General features: G+C 47.8%; 1 protein-coding gene across 2 annotated transcripts in view; it reads right to left on the reverse strand.

Annotated features, from left to right (window-relative positions):
- LOC106804792 overlaps positions 1-19119 on the reverse strand; it is a 78614-nt gene that overhangs the window by 26245 nt on the left and 33250 nt on the right. The window contains exon 1 of one of the 2 annotated variants that reach the window (XM_014806138.1): positions 16225-17359. The exons of the other annotated variant lie outside the window; for it this stretch is intronic. Within the exon in view, the coding sequence (XP_014661624.1) occupies positions 16225-16290 (66 nt within the window). The 5' untranslated portion in view covers positions 16291-17359. Of the gene's footprint in view, positions 1-16224; positions 17360-19119 lie in introns of those variants that run through there. 2 annotated transcript variants of the gene reach the window in all.

A 19119-nucleotide genomic window follows, 5' to 3' on the forward strand; every position in this document is an offset into this window, starting at 1 on the left:
GAGAGAGAAAGAGCGAGAGAGAGAGAGAGAGGGGGAGAGAGGGTGAGAGAGAGAGAGAGAGAGAGAGAGAGAGAGAGAGCGAGGGTGTGAGAGAGAGAAAGTGAAAGAGTATGTGCGTGTGTGAGAGAGAGAGAGAAATTAAATTTACCGCATCACACACCACAACGCGCAACAACGTACGGCCGAATTTCCTGTCACCCTCGCCCGTCCTTACCCTCACCCTCACCGTCACCCGTTCACATTCCGCCACGATTAACAAATCTGAATTTAAACGACGTGGCGAAGCGTCCGGATTCCCCACCTCCTCCCCGCCAGCAGTGAAGCTCCCTGTCAAGTTGTCAACACAAGTGAAAGCAATCATTGGAATTGACGCTTACAGACGTGTACACGGTTTTCGGGGGCGCGCGACGGAGGGCGGGTCCCGCGGCTCATTATTCAAGGGTTGTTGACTAGAATGTTCGTGAATTCTCGACTGAACTCACGGCATCACGCTGATACTAGCGGCTGCATCACGGCATCACGCCTGTGTCGTTTTCTATAGCAGCGCGCCTGCCATAACAACGGCATCACGTCCTGATTTAGCCAGCGCACTGTCTCACGGGCATCAACGCTGATAGCAAGCGGCTGCATCACGGCCATCACGCTGATCAGCAGCGCTGCATCAGGCCATTCACGCTGATAGAGACGAACGGATGATTATACCATCACGCCAATCACGCTGATAGCATGCGGCGCCGCATCATCGCATCACGCTGATAGCAGCCGGATGCATCACGCATCACGCGGATAGCAGCGCGATGCATCAACGCATCACGCTGTATAGCCCAGCGTCCGCATCAGCGGCATCACGCTCGATAGCAGCGACTGCCCATCACGTCATCACGCTGCATAGCAGCGGCCTGCATCACGGCATCACGTGATAGCCAGACGGCTGCCATCACTCGCATCACAGCTGACTAGCCAGCGGCTGCCATTCACGGGCCATCACGCCTGATTAGCAGCGGCTATGGCATCACGGCATCACGCTGATAGCAGCGGCTGCATCACGGCATCACGCTGATAGCAGCGGCTGCATCACGGCATCACGCTGATACTAGCGGACGCACGGACGCACCCACTACTAGGTGCCGGTGTACAGTATCGGACGGTAGCGGGGCGGCTCTACCTTAGCGTGTAATCATTTATACCTACCGCACTCGATCTACGGACATGCACGAATCAGCTCAGCGGGTGCGCAGCGCTATCGACACATCCGTATCGCGAGTCTATAGAACCCGGATCTCGTCCCCCGTGATCTCAGCAACGCGAGAGTCTTGGCTTGATACGCAATACAACGCGAACGGCACGAGCTAAATTATCGAGACGCCAATCGCCATAACTCGAGGCAATTGAGTGCGGCCGCGTTCTCCTTGTACTGGTTCCACTATATACACCACAACAACGTAACCCGTACGACTGTGAGAACAGCAATCAATGCACGCATTCTCTCACCTAATTACGTGATCGCGCGAATTACAATGTATGATGCGTGGTGCTCTCCGGGAAATCAACTTTTATTCTCTCTATACTATTACAAGTCAAACGTTATTGCCATCCGGATTTTGTCATTATAGGCGTTAAAGACGTGTAGCACTAACTGGCTCACGATATATGCCCTCGTCTCTGTCTCTCTCTCTCTCTCACGCACACACACGCGCGCGCACACACAACACACGCACGCACGCACACACACACTGGTGCATGCGCGCATACACCTATCTATCTATCTACCTATCTACATTTCGTCTTGCTCTCCTAGTCTCTTAAACTATATCGCTTTGGCGGTCTGGGCCCTTTTGATTCTAGTCTATACGCCATATGTAAGAAGGACTCATATTTCTAATGTAAAATAAATATGGATATTGACCAATGTGCCTATTCGCGGCTTTTCTGCGTGGATTTGTCTAGCTACTCGTGCGTATGCCGTGTCAACAGTCTTTCAGTGTACGAGTGAAAGGCAGTGCAATGTCTTGCTTTTACTCTACCGTTTCGGAATTGCATAAAGATTTGGGTCAGTCACTGGTAATGACATTTAGTGAACAGAAGAAACGTGCGTAATGTTGCGTTAGGCGATTACACGGAACGAGGCGCGGGAATGAGTCCCTATACCTTGGTATTTACATGGCAATTAGTATTTCACTTCTGCCGTGGAACGGCTGTGGGCCCATCGCGCGTGGATTTGGGTTAGCTTCTAGTTATTAATTCTATTGCGAGAGCAAACACAACTGCATCTAAACGTGAAGAACAACAAACAATTGAGTTATTCTTTTAAAACACCACCACGCAAAAAATCAAAGCCAACCTCTACCAGTGCTCATCATCAGCAATTGTCCTCTCCGCGCCTCACGCGTACGGGATCTCGATAGCCACAACGCCCCTAAAGGTGACCCTGTCATGCTATTTCATTGAGACGTGTACAGGCTAGCACGTTCTAAAGTCTTATTACTCAAGGCCATCGCCCTTCTGTAGTTTCCTTGTCGGACGTTTGCTAAAAACCGCACGAGAATGTCGCTAAGTACTATCTAGTAGCACGATGCACACGCAAGCTCGCGCCTCACTTGAGCACGCGCGTCTGTGATAACGATAGGAAATGCCTTTACAACTCTGACCGCCGTTACACTTGACATAGCGCGCAAGCAAGGAGCACAGGGCCACATGTACGTGCCCGTGTGTGCGTTAGCATACGTACGCGTGGGTGTGTGCGCGCGTGGGTGGGTGCGTGCGTGCGTGCGTGGGGCATACGTGCGCGCGTGAGTCCGTATGCGTGTGTGCGTGGTAAGATTCGCGTTTACCTCGCTAGATTTCGCTGAACGAGGTGCGTCCGCTTCCAATAACGCAAACACTGGGAATGGCACGCAATGCCGCGACGCGATAGCATCGCCTCTGTTGTCGCAAATCCCGGCTCATGCAAATGTCGACGCCTGGCGAAAGCGTAGCCTCGGCAACAACCAAGAGTGCGAGGTTGCGCGAGGTTGTGCGAGGTTGCGCTACTGTTCTATTGCACGACTAATAGCATGTCGTATGACGGTACGTATTCCCGATTCATTTATGCTTCCACGTCCGGTAAGTTCCGTCGGTAATTAATGTACTTGTGTTTTTACCATTGCAGCTTGATTTTGTAGTCAGTACAACATAAATGCCAAGGTGTTGGCACTCATTCATTTATCATTCCGCGTAAAAATGAAAGAAACTCTGTCTTCATTGCAATTTATGACCCCCGCTACTCTCACACGTCAAAATAACAGAGCAGTCTGCCACGAAATATGTTCCATTAAGTATCACGTGGGTGCGAACTGTTACGACTGTCAATCTATTTCTCAGTCTAGCAACTTCACACAATACATTCGGCAAAGAGAATTTGTTGCTGCATGTTCTGTATAAGGCGCTCGACTTTAAAATTCTGACAATGGTCTATCCACGTGTCAAATGCCGATATATTGAGTGATGCTCATTCGACTTGCATATGCATAACCTTCAGGAAACTTACTCGGCCTTCCTATACGAATTGTTTGGCGTGGCGGCGGCTAAATAAATTTCCACATGATTATTATTGACCGACTTGAATTATGTAGAATAGAGTCACAAACGTTTATCTGCGTGATCTACATGTATGGAATGTCGGTGATACTCATATGCCAGGTATATATATATCAGGAGTAGATAATAGGGAATCCCCTATTATCCCCTAATATCCCCTATTATCCCCCTATTATCCCCTAATTCCCTATTATCTACTCCTGATATATATCTATCTCCACACGCGCGCTGCTTTATGTCCATGCATGTCATCTTGATGTCATATATCCCTGATCAAAACGTGCGCGTGGAGTTCGACATAGCGGCTCGCTGAACAGGTTAATTACTTATCCACACTTCCTACTCACAATTATACTTTATGTTCAATTCCCATTTCTGTGCGCATGTTCGTGTAACTATGTGGCAACTTATATCGCAAATAGATTTACTAAAAACCCATCCCTATTATTGTTGGCTATATTCCAGTTGCAAGGTAACAAGGGCAATTGAGGTTAAGCGAGATGTTTGCATTAGGGGTATGATTTTAGCAGCTCGGCGTAATAACTTTAGCAAACAATAACCACGTATGCAAAGACAATAATTTGGCGTATACTTTGCATACGGACACATGCCAACCCGTCACACCAGGGCTAGGCTGTTGCCGTGTCAATATATACAACAGATACACGGCTTGGAAACCCACCTAAGCCTGACTATGTTTGTAGGGCAGTGCTTACTAAGCAAGAGAATGCCGCATATCGATCCAATAAACCCATGTTTTAGCGGGCAAAAATTGATCGACCGTTCCTTTACGTGTTTCCTAAGCAATAGCAGCGTCTGAATCGCGCATGCGCATCATATTTCACGCGTTTTATTGGCGGTGGATAATCAAATAGCTGCGGTAAAAATAACTCTGTTAATTAATTATTTATACTAGAATTTGCTAGAATCTTCCTATTCTCTGGAGGCATGAGCCGTCCACAAACACATGCAATCCACCATCACCTTACTCATGGAGGCTGGCTGAGAGCGCGCGTGTAACGCTGCTGTGAGAACTAGACATGGGAACACCAGCAGACATTTATAATTAGTATTCCATGGCCATGCCAATCGCGACGAACAAAACTCTTCCAACTGGGCAGGCCATAGACGTCGTAATACCCCAATAGAACTTGTCGGCAATTGTTAAAACAACTGCGGCTAACTCGTTCATTCACGCGGCCGTTCCCGCCATGATTGACGGCTCGATCATTTGACTAAAACTGGGCCAGTACTACGTGGCAGAACTATATCACAACAATCAATAATAAGAAAGTAAAATTTGTCGAAATGGTATGAGCCTGCGGCCATATAGTAATGTGTTTAAGACAGTATAAAAGAATTAAGATGTACCCGCTGTAAGGAGTAAACCAATTTGACTTATAAATGAGTATGAATCCGCCCAGAAATCGACAACTAACAATTACTGCATGGGTTTTCTACGACGACAGGTTTTGATTTTTGTCTATATTCTAATGCAACTGAATGTATCTTTAACTCATAGTAGCAAATTTTGTCATCCAGCGTACTTGCTCTACATAATGACAATAACGGACCAGTATAACTTATACATTCATTCACTCATTTATAATAATCCGCCATGCATAAATATTGTAATTGAGTTCCAAGTTCCGAAACGTATAATGTTTATGAGTAATTCCTAATCGTAAAGAGTGTTGAAGAATTCCAGTAAAATTAACTGTTTAATTTTAATAATTTATAACCTATACACGAAGATAAGAAATGTAACGCTTGGAATAAACTTCTACGAGAATTGTTCTGTGCTGTAGTGTATGACTGCGTGTGTTAAATTTCGATATCCACACGTTCCCGCTATCTGATCACGCGAGGGACACCTCACCTATCTCTCGTCACTCTAGTGACAACTATACTCGCTGCGCATCAGGGAATAACTATATGCCACTGCGAATCCTCACACTGATGACAAGGTCGCTACCCCCAGTCAGGCAGACTTTGCTATTCTTCTCGCGTGTTACATGTGAATGGACAGAAGTAGAGCGATGGGGAGAGTGACGGACGGAGAGGAGGAGAAGAGACGGGGGAGGGTGAGAGGTGATAGGAATGGTAACACATCGCGCATGTTTACGATTTTATAAAACTCCTTCCCACGTCACTATCCGCCCTCGAGCAATGGCGGCGAGAAGTTTACAACTGTCTATGCACCTCGCCGGTCAGTGTCGGTCTCTAGCATATTTGTCACTATAGTCAGTAGTATGCACTATCATTGCTGGCTTGAAGATGGAACGTCGCTGGTAGACGCGCTAATAACAGGTAATTACTTTTTACGGCAACTCAGCTATAACGTATATGACAGCAGCAATTAAACCATTGTCCAGTCTTTGTCACGGACAGACGCCCGTGGCTGAGCGATCTCCACTAAAAGATGGCGACTAAATGTTCCGATACACTCTAGTATAGACTATTTAATAAATACGTTCACGTGTGAACTAAGGTTGGCACTTGTAAACGTTGTGAAGGAGGGCACTTGTGAAACACACATTTGCTAGACCAAATTGTTCCGTAGGTGCGGACAAAAAAAGGCAGAAAGGGAACACAAATAGTATCTCTTGGTGAGGTAAAACATCTGAGCAGCTACGAGATGACAGGCGACAATCTTAACATGCGTAATGTCAGTGTCGTTTCTTCTACGTAATAAATTACTACCATTCGACAAATATCAGACGAATACGTTACCCGCATCCACCTTGACTCGGCTGTAAAACGTAGCTTGATATATACCTATGCTCATATATTTCTGAGCTGACGGAAATTTGGTCGCATTACTTTAGACGAATTGTAACTCTAATTTCCTACCCTTCTTTTTCACATTGTACTTTTTGACAGACTTACTGCCAAATACACAGCGCTTACTGCTACCAATTAAATTGGTCGCCTATATTTTTACCGGAGTAGTAATATCTCACAAGATGATTTACTTCTAACGTGAGCAATCCGTGTTGTTCCGGATAGGGCAGCGCGTCTTCGTTCTGCATACACGGTTAGATGCAGGTACGGCTAAGCAGTGACGAGCGTAATTACAATCTCACCAAGACCTGTATTTCATTCACGGGCACGCTTGATTATCTTATTTCATCGTTCACACGTATTGACGTTATCACTACAGGCGTACTAACACTGCGTAAACATGCAATGCGGAAACAGCTTACGCATAGCTTACACGCAGCTACCGATGCAACAGCCCTAATCTGCAATCATGAGCCACTTGACCCTAGTTGGGGTCAGCGTCCATCAACATTGAGTTCAGTTCGGCCAGAATGACAGTCACGTGTCAATGCAAAATATCACACGTCATGTGATGACCGGACTGCAAATAATTCAACAGCCGCATGTAGCCTCAAATAATATCAAAGTCGTCTGCAAGGGGACCTGAGAAATGAACCGCACCAATGTTCATACAAAATAGCCGCATGACTGCGCTACTGCAAGAGCGCTGCCCGTTTTTTATTGCGCTCCAATAAAATGACAGGTAAATATCATCGGCGGTCGTTCTAGCTTCTCAGATAGGGCAAAGTTTAGGACTTACCTAGCGGCTGTGACCTGGGCAAGGTCCACATATCCCACACCCCGCGCTTAGAATCGAATTCAGGACAAAAACCTACAGCATTGCATCAAGGTAAGTGAGAACGTACTGACGTTTCCGCGATAGATTTTGTATAACTAGCGGAAATTAGGTGAGAGAGAAAAAAACTAGCATGATCATTAGCATAATTGATAACCAGTGTTCATGCATTTCCATTCACCAAAACAGAATCGCATAATTATCCGAAAATTGCCCGCTGACGGCACAGGTCACAATTAACACTTATCCGCTTGTCAGTGACAGGTATTGTTGGGGTTTGAGATCAGATGGGGAGGCTTTTCAAAACACACGCCGATGCACGCAAACGTACAAAGGCAATCATACGTGCAAAGAGAACAAAAGACGTCATTATGCACGTTAATTTCGACATAGCTTCCTCTCCACAGAAAGAACTTGAAACGCGAAAATGGTTGATGCCATATGACAGCCGCGCATGAAAAGAAATAATGTATTGATGTAGACTATATAAACTTTATTGATATCCGACGAATTAGAAGCATATTTATTATCACTATTCCATACTTAAGTGACACCTGAAATAAGGACCTGATACAAATAGATATAGCCGTTACGAATAAGGTCAGGAGTAAGATAATATAGGATATATTCCTATATTATCTTACTCCTGATAAGGTCAGTTAGAATGGCGTTATAACTAAACGATTTATTCGGTAATTCATCATTACCGACGGCGGTCTTTGCCGGTAATCCTCGAGGTTCCCCGCAGAACGCAGCGGTGACAACTAGCCCATTCAACACAAGCACGAGAAAACGTAAGCTAATTAAATTATATCGGGCCGTCTCTCGCACACTGCTGTGTGAAGCGTCTGCATGGCGACTGCGCATGCGCGGTGATTTACGACCCTTCAGCAAATAGGCCGCGATTGTATTGCTCATGCGGCAATCAGAGCGACCGACACAATGGTCCGGCTTTACTAGCAGCAGTGACCGCAGCAACAGCTCGGCGGCAAACCATGGCGCTGTTTATCGTCACGGCTGGCTCTGAGTGTCAGTTCAAGATCCCATTACGGCGGATTGTCGCTTTGTATTGCCAGCAATAAGCGTTCGGCAAACACTTGGCCCCGCTGACTGATTAACTCACGCCGGTCAACTCGCGCGAACACTGATCTAGCCACGGTGCAGACCGCCAGCATCACGCCGTACCCACCACTCCTAGGCCCTCGCTCTGTTCCTCTCCCACCTAGCTCTAGTACTATAGCCCGCGTACAGTTGCCGCAGGCTATGTACACCTGCGGCAACTGTAGCCGGGCTATATTACTAGAGCTATCTCCCACCCATCTCTGTAGACGGTGCGTGCGAGTGCGCATCCCCAAGAAGCGGTGGTATATTGTATTCATATTTAAGATATATATACCTGCATGTATATATTATATTATTGCATGGGAAGAGGGGCGGGACGTGGTTATGATTCAACCCTAATGCGCAGGTGTCTGAAAATCGTCAGCCCAGGTGCATTGGCGTTTTTACGCGGGCGCAGGTTAAACGGGTGTTGGATAAGTTACGCCTAAACCTCGTAACTTTACGATACGTGCGATTTAGTGGTACGTGCACAGCAATGGCGCATCAATAGACCTATAGCTCCCACCCCAGCCTTTCCTTCCCAATGGCCTCTCCCCAAGCTTCTTTCTCCTGCGAACTCCATGAATCAGTTAGAAAACTGTCCTAGTTGTACTGATGCTGCGTATGATTATACCAGACACACAGACACATCAAATACGGCAAGATGATAAAAAAGAGGTTCTTTAAAGAGGGCAAGCACTGAACCTAAATAATGAACTCGTGGTCAAGTAAACAACAAATTACTAAAATTATATAAAGCTCTATCCGTGTAGGGATAATCTTACACGAACACGCCCAGCAACCAATAACCGATTATCACTCTCCAGGAAATAGGGCGTGGCGTTCGAAAAATACACGTTTCACCCCGAAAATACAAAGCTAAAAAGCAAATGACCAGCGAAACCAACATCGCGTTTGCGTTTGGCTAGACAAACATTGTCACACAACACTAATGTTGGCGCTGCGATGTGACACGGCTTATAGTTGTTAATCATTCCTCCGCGTCCGACATGCCGATATATGGTGCTGGGTTGGGTGGCACCTTCCTGTTAGCGTCGTAGAGAGACTAACCATGCGTAGATATGTTTAATGTGGCCCACTGCTGCACGCATGCATGCACCATAACTAAACGTTGAACACTTTCCCCAAACTGTGCCACTGCATGCACGGACCACCGCCGCGCACGGCCGAAGATTCAACCATCGATACGACGATAACGCCTTTCACTCTCTCACGTGTTCGCCACTCCGCGTACAATGCCAACCTCGGGTCTCGACAAATCATTGTGATGGATGAAAAAAGCGAGTCATTTGCGAGAAATGCCGTTGTATGTAAACAATAATGCCGACAGGAAACCATGGTGAATGCAATAATTGTGTTATTACCACGAGCCGCAATTATCGGATAGTAAATTAACTGTTTCACAAAAGCGAACAAAAAATATCGGGATGAGTAGATTACTTCAATACAGGAACAACTCGACGGATTGCTGGTCTAAACAATGCTGACGGTATCAAATGAACAGGATGGTTTCGTCTGAACGTGGCGAGAAGTCACACAAATAACAAAAGCGATTATTTTACTATACGGGTTTGCCATGGCACGTGTGAATATTCGTGCCCCCAGAACGCTAACCAACAGAATGTCCATGTCACACACACACACACGCGCGCGCGCAACACACACACACAGCACACACACACACACACACACACACACACACACAAACACACGCACGCGCAGCTACCCACACACACACGCACGGCACTACCACACACGAACACACGCACGGTGCGCACACACGACACTACACGCACGTGCCGCAACTAACGACACGCACACACACACACACACACACACACACACACACACACAACACAGTGGAACAACCGCTGCAAGACTTACATGGGAACAAGAATTATCATTATAATCGAATAACTATATACCGGATATACATAACTACTAACATATATTAAATAGAACAATAATCTTAATCAGTGTCCCTATGACGTCTGTGTTAACAACACCACCCAGTCGGCCTATACTCGTACAATGAAGATTACCAGTTGAATGTGACGATCTGTGTTTCTTGGTCTTCAATCTCGCACTTCCCTCCACTTTGCCAACCGTCAAGCTACGGCAAGGCCAGTATTCTACAGCGAACAAATCTCGCAGGCCTGCTTCTACTATATTGCAGCCATCGCGTCTCCTCTCCTCTAGATCTCTAAGCCTACCCGCGTACGGTTGTCCACGTCTCGCAGAGATGCGGCTGATCAAGCAGGCGACCAACACCACAATATACGACACTCACTCACTCGCCTCGCTCAAGCACCACCCGCGCTCACACTGCCCCGTCTTAATGCTAACCCCGCTCCGCGACGCTGCGTCTAATGGCCGGCGTGTGCACAGCGCGGCTGACGCGACCGTCGCCGGTGGGCTGGGCGAGCAGCCTGTGCAACGTGTCGCGTGACAACCAGCCAGGTGATTGACAGCCGTGACAATGTGGTGACAACGTGTTGGCACGGGTCTACGCCAGCGATGACGAAACGCCGTGAAGATAACGTCCTCGTTGGCGAGCACCACAACCTCGACCTCTCCTGTCTCTCCTCAACGCGCGCATGCACACTGCGCGCACTGATGGGGTAGATATACGTGGTTCACTGCGCCGACACGCGAGGGTGAATACGTGAGGTGCACACGAACACGCACACTCTCATACATCATAGAAAGCTGTTGTTCGCTATTCGACGGATCGCCACGACATACGCGATTGCCAGCCGGCTAACGCGCAGGTCCGACGGAGCAGGTTCAATCCCGAGGTCTAGAGTAAAGCGCCGTGATCCGCCTATATGTTGGATCGGGTGTGTCTTGACAGCGGGCTCGCCGTCGAGCAAGCAGGGGTGCGGCTGTGGACGCTCCGTCACACCCAGTGTTTCGCCGTCAGGTTTCGCAGTTGCCACGATCGCTGTAGCTCTAATCGACCCGTCGCTACTATCGCAACGAATCGGTTCTCCACATTCCCCCACACCTCGCTAAATCCTCGAAGCGCGAATCGTCGCCGCCGCGTTCAAATCCCCAGTCGCACGTGTCCGGAGACAACTTGCGAAACTTTTTCTTTGCCGGCAAGAAGTTTTTTCTTCGCGTGCCGTCAGCAGCAGCAGCAGCAGCAGTAGCGGTGGCGCTAATGCCGGGGGAGAGATGAAGCTTTGCTGAGACACGCACGCACAGCAGACGCTCGGATCGTGAGCAGTGACTGCGAACCGACAGCCGTACGACTCCAGCGTATACGCCCGCCATGGCCGCGGGCACGCAGCCCGACCGAGCGTGACAGACAGCGCATGCGGCCACGCATGCTGACGGCTCTGCCTCCCTCCCTCCCTCCCTCACGCACGCAAGCACGCGTTGTACTTACGCGCATGCCATTCACTGTCACACGGGAGGCATACTACGCACGGTATTTGCCGAAGAATTCCCCAAATTAAAAGGGTTACAAGAGCTTTTCCATGAAATGATGGAATTGACTATACAATACAACAATAAAACGGCTTTGGAGGGATCCAAGCAGAGCGATAAAGCCGAACGCAATAAACAGTGTCGGAATTGTCACAACTTGCACGCATGAGCATTGTTTAGGCAAGCAACGTGAACTAGCACTGTAACTCGAGGGTATGAAACAGATCAGTATAACTAAACATACTCACGGTGGTCATGCGTTTAACTACGACATTAAAATGATGAACCTTGAGATTTAATGTAGAGGTTTTTGCACGCACGAAGCTGACAACTTAACTCTCTCATCGTTTTACCTGAAATTAACATCGTTTAACGACGCCATCCCACCAAACGCTCTACTCCTCCCCTTACCAATCGAACATTACCGTTCCCACACCATCGCACCTCGGTACTCTAACATGCACGGAATGTCGAAAGAATGTAAGGAAGGGATCGCCAGAAAAGCCGACGACGCAAGTTTCAATGAAACGGACATTACACAAAGCCGCTGTGGCTATGGTAATCCACCAGCAGCGACCGACTGACCAAAGGTAAGGGCAAGCATCCTTTACGCACCTTACGGTTAATGCGTGCGCGTGCGCATGTTGGCAGAAGTCTCGATAACTTTGCTACTGCGACGAAGATGGATCGCTGAAGTATTCGGTAATCTGAGGTTCAAGAATAGAACAGCACTGTCATTCTACGTCTTCATGATCAGAGCGTACCAGCAGCATTCATACACCCGACATCCCAGGTCCAGCGTATGAATAAATTATCCCGTTTATTTTTGTTGCCCCAAGACATGTAGTAGAAGCAATTGTAAGTTTGATTATGAAGGATTGTAGGTATGCAGTGGTGGTTATCTAGATATGCATTAACCACGCCTTTTATGTCCTTCTGCCTGGTTGCCTCTATCTGTTCATCTGTCTGTCCGCCCGCCATTCTATCTCCGTCTCAGTCGCGCTTACGCGCTCTCCCTCGCATTTCCATCTCTGTCTGTCTGTTTGTACCCGTTTATCTATCGCGCAAATTCTACCAATTCACACTCGTCATGCATTACCTTCTGCGCTCGTCACAAAAGACAAATGTCAGAAATCATAAACCATACACACACTGGCACACGCACACGCACACGCACATACACGCAAACACACACACACACACACGCACACACTCTCACAGACACACACGCACGCGTGTACGCGCACACACAATCGATGCACGCACGCGAGCAAACTGATGCACGCACGCACATACATGCAGAACGAAAATGCGCACACGCACACGCAAGCAAATTCAACCAACGCACGCAAGTAGCGCACGTACATAATGAAATTCGACGCGCACGCGAAGTTCGCGCGGGTTTGCGCCGGGAGCAAGCGTCGGGGCCTAACAGAGAAGCCGCAGCACAGGCACTTGAAGCGTTTCAATAAAATATAATGCTAACTAAATACGAAATCTATTTACTACCAAATTCTTAATGTTTCTATACTCTCTTTCACCTATTAGTGCCAACAGTTTCCTGTCAATTCCGTCCAAATCCTACGTGCAACCATACACGCTGCCGGCGACATTGCTCTCGCGGCTACACTGTTGCACGCTTACACTAATATATATAGTAGTAGTATATATATAGAGAGTAGTTATATATAGAGAGTAGTATATATAGTATAGAGAGTTATGTATAGAGAGTAGTATATATATATAGAGTAGTTATAGTAGTAGTAATATAGTATATATTAGTATATATATACACTAATATATATATTAGTGTAAGCGTGCAACAGTGGAGCCGCGAGAGAAATGTCGCCGGCAGCGTATATGGTTGCACGTAGGATTTGGACGGAATTGACAGGAAACTGTCGGCAATAATAGGTGAAAGAGAGTATAGAAACATTAAGAATTTGGTAGTAAATAGATTTCGTATTTAGTCAGCATTATATTTTATTGAAACGCTTCAAGTGCCTGTGAGCCGCAGGATCCACGCTATGCGGCGTGCACACGTGTAAGAAGACATCCCTGCCGTGAACAGCCACGGCGTCTGCAACGCCCAGCAGAAGACAAAGGCGCGCGCACGGGCAAGGCCGTGGGTGCAGGACCAGCTATCGTTAGCTATAGCATCGCCGATATAATCTTCTAACATCAGACGAACATCAGAGAACAGCAAGAATAGACGGGTCGCCGCGGCTGGTCCGCGCCCTGTCACGTGGGATGACGTGCTGTTTTGCGTTTTGATCGACTTTGAACGAAATTCCCTCTTAAACTAGAGAATATTCGCAGATGACCTGTTCAGATCTAACTCTGACCTCTAGCAATGCAAATACGTCGGCGCTGTGTGGACAGCTAGTTAGATGAGCGAGTGTGCCCATGTACTACTAAAGAATATATCCTTATACAGATGTCTTTGATGGAATGTTAGATGTCATCGTAGAATCTTGTGGCTATCCGTATACATTGAATAGAATTGTCTTTGCGATACCAACACACTGCTCTAGTTATTGTAGTTCCTTATTGGAGTCTCTCTTATCACTTATCTCGACGTTTATCACTCTCCGAATGTGTTTATTGAACGCAAACGTGCTACTGTCATGATTTTGTAGTACCGTAGCTTTTAACTACCTACGCAGACCACGGCCGCAGTGAAAGCTGGGTGGGCTCGTCCGCAAGACAATGAGCACTAGCGAGTTTACACCCGAAAACTACTTTAATTTTTAATTTATAGCGTGCTAGTTATTGCGTTCCACAAGCCGATCTCTGTGGCACGCCAATCTCTATGGTTTCCTTTTAAAAAACGGGACCATCATAACACCCAGAGATTGGCGAATCTAGCAGCACACCAACAAAAGAGTGTCGCAACAGTGGGTCTGTCGGACGACGACGTACGTCGCTAACGACGCAAATCCGCCCTGATTAACCGACGATACCCGATTGCGGTCGACTGGACGGACCGCGTCGCCTACGCGTGCTTCACCCATATATATATAGATACGAGCTATGTGCAGGTGAATTGACTGACCACTACAGCAATGGTGCTAACAACTTTGTTGAGCAGGTCGTTCAGATGTTTTTGTGAAAAAATGTAGGTTGAGTGTCCACGGCAAAGATTGAGCTAGCCTCTTTCCTACGAAGGCTTATAGTGCCTCTCCCTCCAGTTAGTATGTTTTCACATGCGACGCCTATTAACTTTTGGCTGAGTTTGCTGTTTAACGAGCGCGTCTCTTGCGCTAGCAGAAAACTCACAGACGTTCCACATTTGTAATAATTTTCAGATAACATTTAAAATAATTATACTTATATATATTATAATTAATACATATTAGCTGAGTGGCAGGCAGCTCAGTACAGCATACGGACATTTGTGCATGACGATGCTGAAATGCGAACGTAAAACACTGGTTTGCAAGACGCGGTGTTCTTGTGTGTTAGTTCCAACATTTGGAGGTAGCGACCTATAGCAACCGCGACCTACATCTTTCACAAACAGCTACTTAATCTGAGTTACCCAATTATACAATCAGCATGTATTTAGTCATCACATGAACATAGAAACCGGTATATATCTTGTAACGCAAGAATAGCGGTATCATATACACGCCTCAAGTTCAAAGGCGTGTACCTAAAATCACTCGAGCTGTCCTGATATCACGATTTACCTAATACTGGCTATTATAAACGCCCAATTCAGGCGCCGGACGGAACACTTTCGCATCTATCTTTGATTTGAATATACGAAGAAAATCATTGAACTAAAGCGTTTATACATCCCTTAAAAATCTTTCGTACAGGATAGCAAATGTGCTAGAACGTTCTCATAGGGGATAGGTCAACCCTGAGCGGTTCAACCCTTCATCAGAGTGCAGCCTGTTATCTCAGGGCTGATCAGCACATCACAGGTCCCGCCAGCGTGCGCCATCATGGACGGACGAGCCCCGGCAAACAAACGGAGCGTAAATGCACTAGACTGAGCGACCGACAATTCACCGGTGATTACGCGTCTGCTCTTGGAAACCCGCCGAGGCTGATGACCGCTGCAGCTAGCCATGGGTGCATGCAGTCGTAAAATCACGCGGACAGGCGCGGCGACAGGGACAGAGAGGAGCCGTGCATGCAGGAGACGCAGGGAGAGACGCCTGATGATATTGTGCGCATACGATATATATAATATTATACATTATATACAGTTATAATGCCGTCATGCTGACACTGAACTCATATGTTGAGCTATGTATTTGCATGTGTGTATGTAAATATACCAGGGGTAAATATTAAGGGGATTTCCCTATTACCGCTGCAAGACTTACATGGGAACAAGAATTATCATTATAATCGAATAACTATATACGGGATATAATAACTATAACTATATATTAAGACAATAATCTTAATCAGTGTTTCCCTATGACGTCTGTGTTAACAACATAACAATGAAGATTTACCAGTTTGAACGTGACGATCTTGTGTTTCTTGGTCTTCATCTCGCACTTCTCCTTTGCAACCGTCATGCTACCAAGGCCAGTATTCTCCAGCGAACAAATCTCCAGCCTGCGTTCTACTATATTGCAGCCTCGCGTCTCCTCTCCTCTAGATCTCTAAGCTACCCGCGGTACGTTGTCCACGTCGCGCAGAGATCGGTTGATCAGCAGCAACAACACCACAATCTACGACACTCACTCACGTCGCTCGCTCAAGCACACGCCGCTGTCTCACACTGCCCGTCTAATCTAACCCCGCTCCCGCGACCTGCGTCTAATGCCCGTGTACACAAGCGGCGCTGACGGCGACCGTCGCCGGTGGCTGCGACACCTGTGAACGTGTCGCGTGACAACCAGCAGGTGATTGACAGCCGTGACAATGTGGTGACAACGTGTTGGCAACGGGTCTACCCACGATGAACGAAACCCCGTGAGAACGTCTCGTTGGCGAGCACCACAACCTCGACCTCCCTGTCTCTCCTCACGCTGCGCATGCACACGCGCGCACTGCTGGGGTTAGATATACGTGGTCACTGCGCCGACACGCGAGGTGATACGTGAGGTGCACACACACGCACACTCTCTCTCATAGAAAACTGTTGTTCGCTATTCGACGGATCGCCACGACATACGCGATTGCCAGCGGCGTACGCCAGGTCCGACGGGACAGGTTCAATCCGCGGGTCTACCGAGTAAAGCGCCGTGAATCCGCCTTTGTTGGATCGGTGTGTCTTGACAGCGGGCTCGTCACGTCGAGCAGGCAGGGGTGCGGCTGTGGACGCTCCGTCACACGCGTGTTTCGCCGTCGGTTTCGCGTTGCCAACGATCGCTGTAGCTCTATCGACCCGTCGCTATCTATCGCAACGATCGGTTCTCCCACATTCCCCACACTCGCTAATCCTCGAGCGCGATCGCTCGCCCGCCGCGTTCAATCCCCAGTCGCACGTGTCCGGAGACAACTTGCGAAACTTTTTCTTTGCCGGCAAGAAGTTTTTTCTTCGCGTGCCGTCAGCAGCAGCAGCAGCAGCAGTAGCGGTGGCGCTAATGCCGGGGGAGAGATGAAGCTTTGCTGAGACACGCACGCACAGCAGACGCTCGGATCGTGAGCAGTGACTGCGAACCGACAGCCGTACGACTCCAGCGTATACGCCCGCCATGGCCGCGGGCACGCAGCCCGACCGAGCGTGACAGACAGCGCATGCGGCCACGCATGCTGACGGCTCTGCCTCCCTCCCTCCCTCCCTCACGCACGCAAGCACGCGTTGTACTTACGCGCATGCCATTCACTGTCACACGGGAGGCATACTACGCACGGTATTTGCCGAAGAATTCCCCAAATTAAAAGGGTTACAAGAGCTTTTCCATGAAATGATGGAATTGACTATACAATACAACAATAAAACGGCTTTGGAGGGATCCAAGCAGAGCGATAAAGCCGAACGCAATAAACAGTGTCGGAATTGTCACAACTTGCACGCATGAGCATTGTTTAGGCAAGCAACGTGAACTAGCACTGTAACTCGAGGGTATGAAACAGAGCAGTATAACTAAACATACTCACGGTGGTCATGCGTTTAACTACGACATTAAAATGATGAACCTTGAGATTTAATGTAGAGGTTTTTGCACGCACGAAGCTGACAACTTAACTCTCTCATCGTTTTACCTGAAATTAACATCGTTTAACGACGCCATCCCACCAAACGCTCTACTCCTCCCCTTACCAATCGAACATTACCGTTCCCACACCATCACACCTCGGTACTCTAACATGCACGGAATGTCGAAAGAATGTAAGGAAGGGATCGCCAGAAAAGCCGACGACGCAAGTTTCAATGAAACGGACATTACACAAAGCCGCTGTGGCTATGGTAATCCACCAGCAGCGAACGACTGACCAAAGGTAAGGGCAAGCATCCTTTACGCACCTTACGGTTAATGCGTGCGCGTGCGCATGTTGGCAGAAGTCTCGATAACTTTGCTACTGCGACGAAGATGGATCGCTGAAGTATTCGGTAATCTGAGGTTCAAGAATAGAACAGCACTGTCATTCTACGTCTTCATGATCAGAGCGTACCAGCAGCATTCATACACCCGACATCCCAGGTCCAGCGTATGAATAAATTATCCCGTTTATTTTTGTTGCCCCAAGACATGTAGTAGAAGCAATTGTAAGTTTGATTATGAAGGATTGTAGGTATGCAGTGGTGGTTATCTCGATATGCATTAACCACGCCTTTCATGTCCTTCTGCCTGGTTGCCTCTATCTGTTCATCTGTCTGTCCGCCCGCCATTCTATCTCGTCTCAGCCGCGCTTACGCGCTCTCCCTCGCATTTCCATCTCTGTCTGTCTGTTTGTACCCGTTTATCTATCGCGCAAATTCTACCAATTCACACTCGTCATGCATTACCTTCTGCGCTCGTCACAAAAGACAAATGTCAGAAATCATAAACCATACACACACTGGCACACGCACACGCACACGCACATACACTCAAACTCACGCACACACACACGCACACACTCTCACAGACACACACGCACGCGTGTACGTGCACACACAATCGATGCACGCACGCGAGCAAACTGATGCAAGCACGCACATACATGCACAACGAAAATGCGCACGCGCACACGCAAGCAAATTCAACCAACGCACGCAAGTAGCGCACGTACATAATGAAATTCGACGCGCACGCGAAGTTCGCGCGGGTTTGCGCCGGGAGCAAGCGTCGTGGCCTAACAGAGAAGCCGCAGCACAGGCACTTGAAGCGTTTCAATAAAATATAATGCTAACTAAATACGAAATCTATTTACTACCAAATTCTTAATGTTTCTATACTCTCTTTCACCTATTA

Source organism: Priapulus caudatus, unplaced genomic scaffold, assembly GCF_000485595.1.
Source record: "Priapulus caudatus unplaced genomic scaffold, Priapulus_caudatus-5.0.1 Scaffold87, whole genome shotgun sequence".
Lineage (NCBI taxonomy): Eukaryota > Metazoa > Priapulida > Priapulimorpha > Priapulimorphida > Priapulidae > Priapulus > Priapulus caudatus.